This window comes from Epinephelus lanceolatus, chromosome 5 (genome assembly GCF_041903045.1).
Source record: "Epinephelus lanceolatus isolate andai-2023 chromosome 5, ASM4190304v1, whole genome shotgun sequence".
Taxonomy (NCBI): domain Eukaryota; kingdom Metazoa; phylum Chordata; class Actinopteri; order Perciformes; family Serranidae; genus Epinephelus; species Epinephelus lanceolatus.
In genome coordinates, this window is record NC_135738.1 from 26,133,996 (window position 1) to 26,143,191 (window position 9,196).

The 9,196-nt window shown below is 38.5% G+C and overlaps 1 protein-coding gene across 2 annotated transcripts; it reads left to right on the top strand.

The window, feature by feature from the left end:
* The first annotated feature begins 290 nt into the window (after positions 1 to 290).
* prpf18 (PRP18 pre-mRNA processing factor 18 homolog (yeast)) lies at positions 291 to 8,614 on the top strand. 2 transcript variants are annotated; one of them, XM_033635807.2, is made up of 11 exons: positions 291 to 461; positions 1,505 to 1,582; positions 1,812 to 1,838; positions 3,163 to 3,264; positions 3,361 to 3,474; positions 3,830 to 3,976; positions 4,501 to 4,569; positions 4,816 to 4,956; positions 5,064 to 5,135; positions 5,230 to 5,385; positions 7,827 to 8,614. In XM_033635807.2, exons 1-11 carry the CDS (start codon positions 396 to 398, stop codon positions 7,905 to 7,907), a joined length of 1,053 nt encoding a protein of 350 aa, XP_033491698.1. In that variant the 5' UTR covers positions 291 to 395; the 3' UTR covers positions 7,908 to 8,614. The 2 variants fall into 2 exon arrangements, with proteins under 2 accessions (XP_033491698.1, XP_033491699.1); XM_033635808.2 differs by lacking the exon at positions 1,812 to 1,838.
* Positions 8,615 to 9,196: the final 582 nt, after the last annotated feature.

A 9,196-nucleotide genomic window follows, 5' to 3' on the forward strand; every position in this document is an offset into this window, starting at 1 on the left:
AATATTCTTACTTAGCCTACTGGAGCCTAAAATATCATTATATTACAGTAACTATAAACCTATATCCAAAGAACAACACATTAAACAGTATTTCTGTTGTTTTAATGTGACAAAATGAGAGTGCTTGATCTTATACTAAACTCTATAAGAAGACTAATTATTTACACTGATTTGAATGGCCAGTAAACTCAAATGACATTTTATTTTTACATTTTTATTTAGACACAAAATTAACAAAATAAAGTAAATCACTGAGGACTCTTATACTGAAATTCAGTGTTAGGCTAAAGCTGACTTCCGGTTAAGGTGTCTGGGTGATAACGTTGTTGCAAAAGCTCTACACATGTGGTTATTTGTTGAAATAACAGAATAACGACCACAATTACTTTACCAATATGGACATACTAAAGGCTGAGATCGCCAGGAAGAGAAAACTCGTCGAAGACAAACAGCTTGTTGACGTAAGTAGCTTATGAAGTTGCTTGTTTTTGTTAGCTTGGTAACTTAGCATTGTTGCTAAAGTGTTTACTTGCGTTAACTTAGCTAACAGCTAGCTAACGTTTACTCAGTGTAGTTAACGCTGCCTTTCCAGAATCATCGATGTTTTATATGTATTGATTGATATATTGATACAGTATTGAATTCTACTTAAAGTACTAAATATAGCTGTAACGTTAATGTTAAACATTGTAGTAACTAGCAACGTAGTAGCAAGCTAACGTTAGCTGACAGGTTAAAATAAACGGAAAAAGCTAGCAAAAACGTAACGTAGCGTTAACATTAGCTAACGTTACTCAAAGTATAGGCTGATGTTCTAATTATCACTTAAACAGTCTACTTAAACTGTAGCCAGATTATCATATGGTTTATTCAGTGTTAATATTAACGTTAAATTAATGTTAGCTTTGCTTGCTTCCTGCTGAACTAACACTGGGATTCAAACTAAAAACTGTAAATGCCACACTCGCAGAAAAACACCCATTCAGTAAAATACTAATAATGTATTCAGTGGGATTGGGTTAGTTTATAGTTGAATGATCCCTCTTTGTGCAGCAGGAGTGTTAACAGTCTCATGTAACAGCATATTAGAGTACACTTTAATACAGATAAAATGTCCAAGATTAGGGAATACAGATCACATATTTTTATAATATACTGACACTGTTTTACTCATGGTCTTCTTTGTGTTTAGTAAAACATAAACTTATAAAATTGCTTTGTTGTGAAGATTTGATTTATTATTTAAAATTACAAGATAGTTACATGCAGTACAGCATGCTGCCACATTCACTCCAGCAGAGAGGAAAAATTAATAGTTGTGTTGAGTAAATTACCAGTTATTTTGTATTAAAAACACACACCCTACAATGTCATAACAAAAGAGAAAGAGAAAGGTAAATACGTTATGCCACTCTAGACCTTGCCACCAGTATTGTGTTTTTATTGTGTTTCACATGGGTTTTATTGGAAACATCTAATGAATAAGTTATCTTTCTGCTTCCAGGACTCCAAAAAATTCTTCAAACGGTCTGAGCTTGCACACAAGGAGCAAGAGGATTACTTCAGAAGATGTGGATATAAGGTTGATGTCCATAGCACTTTATTTCTAACTTGCTCACATATACTCAAACACATAAATCACTGCCTTTCCTCAGTTCAGTTTTATCTCATGTTTAGTATGATGCTGTAATACTGTCATTAAACTTTTTGCCAGGAAACAAAATAAGGTCAGGCTTTGATGCTCAGGTGTACATTGGTGTTTTGTGTTTGCTGTTTTTCCCCCAACCTGCCTCTGCTGCCTGCATCTGTAGGTTCAGAGAGAGACTCCTGAGAGCCAGGTATGGGATTGCACAGTGAAAGTAGCTGACAGGATGCATGATAACAGGATAAAACGCACTGTGTCCCAAAGGCTTCCGCTTCCTTGGCACCCTTTCTGAAAGTTCACTCTCAAAAGCCAGCGAGGATAAAAGCAGAAATAACATGGTGGAGATATCTTTATTTTCCAGCATGGGTTGTTAGAAATAACGCCACAAGGGCTGGGTGTTTTTTGTGCGAGATAATGAGATGAATTCAGCATCAGACAACTCAATCTATAAATTAACAAACAATTGCTGTATCTAGCCAGTTATAGAAAGGCATGTGATAACATGAATGCATTTGCTGATCCACCCCCTGCTTCCAATACTCCACTTTTGTTGATATTTATGCCTTTAATAATCTATTTCTTTATAGACCAACCACTGTGACAACTAGACTATATGCTGGACCAGTTTTGTGTTACAAACTATTTCCAAACTTAGCAACAACCACTTGTCAAAAAGCAAGGGAACAAGGAAAGGAATCAACAAAGCCAAAATGGGACACAGACATGGTGTGGATTTCAGCATGGGATACTGAACTGAAATAAAAGATAACTCTGTTACCAAGCTGCACTTGTTATTTTGCACATAGTCTGTGACGGCGGTTTTAATATTTAAACCAATTGTAAGTTCCCCTGGTTTTGTGTCACCAGTTTGCATTGCCTTGTAACAGTTGCTCTATTGAAAACTGCATTTCTGTTCTACTTTGTGCAAGGCTTAACATGTCAAAATTATTAGGCTATGCACACATGCAGTATACTTTGTTTATTTGAGCAATGGCCATTGTTTGTTTGGAAGGCTTTTTTGTAATCAGTTTCTGTTTGTTCTTTTAGATTGTGCTCCTTACACCACAATCTAAGAGTGCTAGGATGCATGTGCCCATGAAAGCATGATCTGGAAGCATACTTTGAGTTTCCTTTTTGCAAACAAAATGACTGAATATGTTTTGCCTGTGATTAGGTTTTAGTCCGTGCAGTCAGTATTCAAATAACACAAAATGAAGTATGAGTAATGTAATATTAAAAATGCCTGCTTTTATTGGTAAGTTATTAGGAGACATGACTTTATAGAGGAGCTGGGGGTAAGATAGGGACCTGAATTTCTGCAATACAGTGCATCATAGTGACATACATCCTCTTCATTGCTGAGGTCTCATCTCCTGAAGACATTACAGATGCTTTTCACATATCCCAGCTGTATTTGTTTCATTTGCATCAGCCCAGAAAGAGCAATCTTTCAGTATTATTACATTCTAAACCTTAAATTATAAGTATATTTCTGTTCTCTCCATGTTGTCCGGAAGATTGATAAGAAAGAAGAAGATGAGCCAACCACCTCAGCTAATCCAGTGTTAGAACTGGAACTAACAGAAGAGAAGCTGCCGATGACACTGTCCCGACAGGAAGTAAGTTAATACTAAACATTAACACTTGCCTCACAGTCATTTTTTCTGTCAGTACTAAGACATTAATTAATCTGTGGCAACTTTGTGTTTGTATAGGTAATTCGACGGCTTAGAGAACGAGGGGAACCAATCCGACTGTTTGGAGAGTCTGATTACGATGCCTTCCAGAGACTCAGGAAGATTGAGATTCTGACTCCAGAAGTGAACAAGGTACGACTGAAGGCATCTTGTAGTGGGACACATTATTCAATAAAGACATGCTGATTTAAGTCCATTCAGTCTGGGGGGGGGGGGATCACAGTAGTCTCTACACTGAAAAAATTACAGTTTGGATATCTGGCTGAAAATGCAAACATACCTTTTCTATGAGCCATCACCTCACCACATGAGCCAGATCTGATTGACAACTTCTGTGAAGCAGTGAATCTTAGTTATGTTGTTCTTCAGAGAATAAAGTTATGTTTTATGTGGCCGTTCGTTATGTGATTCTTATAATAGTGTTATTGTCTTAATTCTTAAACACAGTATGCTGAAAACCTCTGTTTAATGTTGCCTCTGCATCTAGGGCTTGAGGAATGACCTGAAAGCAGCCATGGACAAGATTGACCAGCAGTACCTGAATGAGATTGTTGGAGGAACAGAGTCAGGAGAACTGGACACACAGCACGATCTGAAAGTGCATGAAGAAAACACAACTATAGAGGAATTGGAGGTACATTTCATAGTTAACATTGCTTAGTTAAAGTGATACTTCACCCACAAAATGACCATTTGTACATCAGTCATGCTGTGTTGCTTCGAATTTGTAAAGAAAACATTGTCTTTCCTGTATGCCTCTGCAGAAAACAATAAACATATTGATTTACTGATTGATTGGGGACCAGTTTGACAAAGTTTTGCTGTTAAACTGGTTCCCAATTAATCAATAAAACAATATGTTTGCCGTTTTCTGTGGAGGCATGCAAGAAAAACAGAAGTTTTCTTCATTAATTGAAGGTAACACAGCATGATTAATAGATAAACAAATGGTCATTTTGTGGGCGACGTATTCCTGTAACTGAGCTTTAAGTTTTTTCCTATTAGATCAAGTTATGGGCAATTTATTAATGAGTATTTACTAATTTTGTCATCACAAAATAAAAGCTGTTGTTTTAAAAACTGTTAAGTTATTCTTGTCAGCTTTAGTAAATAAAGGTTACAAATCAGTTTGTGTCTGATACTGAATCTCTCCCTCAGGCTCTTGGTAAAACCCTGGGTACAGGAGATGATGATGGAGACCAGGAAGTCATCCACAAGTTTTTGAGGGTAAGGCAAGAAAATCATGCTCCATCTTTGATCTAGAGGGAGCTGTTGCTTAAGAAATGTATAACACTATTGTGGCTGCCATTCATATTGTTCTTCTTCATTTGTTACAGTAATGATTTGCTTTGTTGTTAAATAGATAATGTTTTCTGTGATGTGTTTTAATGCTGCCATTCAAGAAGAAATAATTGTAATCTGTCTAGTGTCTCTCTAATATTTCAACAGCTATATTTCCTCTTGTATCTCTAGTTTCTTCTTGGTGTTTGGGCCAAAGATCTGAACAGCAGAGAGGACCACGTGAAGCGAAGTGTTCAGGGCAAGCTGGCCAGTGCAACTCACTCACAGACTGAGTCTTACCTCAAACCTCTCTTCAGGAAGCTCAGGAAGAAGGTAACATTTGTGGACAGAACAAAACAAGTTGCAAGGATGTTGTTTAACAGGTGTCAATGTAGTTTTTCCATTTCACATTGTTTTAATGTTTTTACCATCTCTTTCAGAGTTTACCAGCAGACATCAAAGAGTCAATCACAGACATTATTAAATTCATGTTAGAGAGAGAATATGTCAAGGTATGTTATTATCTGTATAACAACATTATTTTTTACCATGTTAGTCCTTTTATTAATATACAAATGAATCAACTTTATTCAACTTTTCCCCCAGGCGAATGATGCCTACCTGCAGATGGCCATTGGTAACGCTCCCTGGCCTATCGGTGTGACCATGGTGGGTATCCATGCTCGTACCGGGCGAGAAAAGATCTTCTCCAAGCACGTGGCCCACGTTCTCAACGACGAGACACAGAGGAAATATATCCAGGTGAGACTCTCAGATTGTCCCCTACAGACAGTGTCTAAATCTCTATTAGGATGGGCTTTGTTTCAAGGACAGTGACGCTGAAGATGAAATAGAAGCAAAAAATGATTGCAAGATCTTTACCCTGACAGTGTAGGAATTTATCATATTCATCTTTGTTGTAGATGGGCCAGACATTTCATCAGCAGCCTATTTAAAACCTGTTTGTTTGTTTTTTAGCTTAGGTAATGACAAATGCTAAACAAATGCAAATGAATGTAGTAAAGAGTAGCAAATTTTTATTGTTTCACTTTTCAAATAAAAACGGGACAGGCACATCAACTGCAAAAAACAGAATAAAAGAGCTGTCGATGCTAACAGTGCTAACAAGTATCAATAACAGTAACTTATAACACACTTTATCTCTCTCTACCAGTATCTTCTTCCCCTCTCTCTCAAACGCACACACACAAACACACCCCTCATGATGTTGTCCATCAAGGTCAAGGAAAAGTGTGAAGGAAAAGACATATTTTCGACTAGTTGACCCCAGGCCAGACTGTTTGAAAAGCTACTAAGTGTCTTCAGAACTGCGTCACATGAATAAACACTGATTTATGAAAGGTATGATTGGCAGTGTCCTTATACTGTACCGATCCATACATGCCTCCTGATTGGTACTGCGCATGTGTAACTCAATGGAGATGAGAATGAAGTGAGATGACTCACTCAGTAGCTATTTCCAGACACTGTATGTAGTTTACATATTTTGTACTGGCATATATTATGTATGCTGTTCAACTCGGAGGATGCTTTTGTGCTGGATGTTGCCCGGTGGCTGCCAGTGGCATAGGCCTGCTCTAGATTAAACACACGTCTGGTTGGATGTCGAAGTGTGCTTTGTGTTTTATTACCAAGAAAGGAAATAATTTGCATATTTACTCTTCATTTATACAGAGAGTAACATAGTTTGCATGCCTAGGATTCATGAGTAACACTTACATGTGTGTGTAGTAAATATTTTGCAAGTAGGGTATGCACATTTTGCTTCATTATTTTCCTCAGTGTCCAGTCTTCACAACTGTTGCATGTAAATTATGTGTGTTAAACTGTCTGCTGATGTTTGTGGAGGAGATCAGGGTTGAAGTTATTTGCTGGTCATATACAGTAATAACCACATTATACCAGTATACCTCCTGAAATGACATGTAAACATTACCAAAATGTAAATGTGTCTAAAAAAGTTAAAAATGCTGCAGAGCATTTTGAGAAATGAATTTACTAGATGGGTTATAGTTGACCCATGTTTGTACATTTAATTAAGAGCTACAGATGATTTTTTTTTACGTTGGTTGCACTGGTGCACAGAATTTAGGTGCACCGTAAATGTTTCACCGTGCTCTTTGGCCCCACAGTATCACATTTTAAGCTTAACCTTTTGTTGGTTCTCTTGGTGTTTTTTAACATTACATGTAAATAATTGCACAGGGCTGTACATTAACTTTTGTGCACATAGCTCCGGTGCTACAGAGACTGAAGGTTTTGTGGCACACTCAAGTTGTCAAAAGTATCAATACTCAAACGCTGTATCTGGATACAATACTAATTTACAAAGGTATCGATACTAACAGTGCACGCCACCTGTGAAGGCAGCGTCTGGCAGGCGCAGAGCCCTCGCTGCAACCCGGCTTGTTGTCGTCACTGGGCATGCATGCACACATTTCTGTTGCTGTAATATGGCCAGCGCAGCTGCAGGAGGATCAGAGCAGCCAGTTTTGGTCAAAAATGATAAAGGAAAAAGCGCTCTTTGGAAATATTTAGTGAAGTGAACACAGCACACTGCAGACGGCAGACGACATCTCTGTTGTCACCAGGCTGCAGTTTTATGAGTACATCCGTCGCCCACATCCGGGGGCCATCATGATAGTCTACAACTACTAAATAGAGTAGCAATGTGTTATCTGTTCAGCTAATACACAAACAAACACGCAGTCCCTCACCTCAAACAAGCAGATCTGTCTCACACACGTAGCACACGCAGGTGCAGTAATTTCAGTCATTGCAGTAACCTATTTTTGTGTAGCAAGTGCAACATACTGTGGGCCTTCATGTTGCACTGTACAGCCCTGTTGCAGAGGCCCAATATGTTGGATCAGGATTAGGCATCTTACCTGGAACAGGACACAGGTGGTGGAGCGGTTACCTCCACTGGTCATGTTGGGTCTGGTTTGGGTCTCTAAGGGTCGGGAACAGGTGTAACAGGCAGCGTAGCACTTTTCTTGATGAAAAAACAGTCACTAGTTGTCTTCATTGTAAAATACTTACATGTTTAAAGGTTGATGTTGCTGTAGGAGGAACATGGTGTGATCATGTGTGGTCTCATCTCTGACCAGAATAGTCGCACTCTGGAGACGTGATCTAAGTGCCAACTTAATTTGCCTTGTTTTCTATTTTTCCTTCTCCAGGGACTGAAGAGGCTAATGACTATCTGCCAGAAACACTTCTCGACGGTTCCATCAAAGTGCGTGGAGTACAACGCTCTTTAACTTGTAACTTCAGCTTAATTTAAGTCAAGGCTGTCAGGTCAGTTGTATCGCAGTCCAAAATGAGAACTTATCACAGCAGCTCAGTTAAGAGTTTTGGCATGACTGAAGTTTGGATGTGGCAGAAGTGATTCAAAATCTTGTATATGAAGGACCTTCAAGTTCATCTGCCTTTTGTTGGAGATAACAGTCTGAGGGAATGCTTCATTTCAACAGAATGTGGGTGCACATGATCTTTTGTATACAGCCAGTATTTTGCTAACTTAACCCTTGAGTCTTGTCCTACTACTGGACAAGACTACTGGGAAAATGATTGCACCTGTCATGCCATTAATAGTCACATGTCTTCAGTCCTACTTGAGAACATGTTTGTTTATTGATGTTTGAGGAGTTCCAACCATTGTTTTTCTGAAAAGTAAAACCGTAAAAAGGTTAAACGTCAGCCAACCTTTTCTGTAAATACTGGCTTTCACAAGTTTTTCAAAGATTAATTTTTAATGATGTGGGAAACAATATCATTTTGCCAACAAAGATCCAGTAATGTAAGTTTTATTACACCTGAGATATCACAGTTATTTCTTTATTGACATGCTTAAATCAATGCAGATTCAGCTGTATGTACATGTTTGAATTTTCAGCAGATAATTAAACCAATCAGCGTGTCACTGTACTATCTTATTGAGAAAATAAAGTGTTGTTTTGTTACACCAGCTGTTGGGATTGTTAGTTTTCATGCAGTGTGAGAAGTTAATTTGCCTTCCTGCTCTGTAATTGTCAAGACTTGCTCTCGTCTTCTGCAGCTGGACTGCTGAATCAGTCTATTTTTAGCCAGCATAGGTTTTTTTTTTTGCCTATTAGAAAATATGTCTGCGGGGAAACAGTTCCTAATAAAGGACGAATGTGCCGTGACATGCTTCAGTAAAATTTGGGATTGCCCACTGAGTGACTTAAGGACTTATTAAGAATGCTCCAGTCAGATGAAAATAGGCAATTAAGGAATCAGTGAGCTCTTCTGTACAGCAATCCAAAGCAAGAGCAAACCTAGATCTGCTACAACTGATTCCTGATGGAAACCTTCCAGTAGTTTGCTAAGATGGTAACATCCAGCGTCACACACTGACCTTATTACACTGAGTAACCATGGTGATCTGATCTGTTCCTTTTGGTCATAGTATGTTCTCGGCTGCCTGAACCCACGTCAGCACGGTTTCAGTCTGTCAGCTCTGAACGCGTCACTAGACTCAGCTGGACAGGTTGGCAGTTGGCAGTGCAAATACCGTGAATTAGTGCTG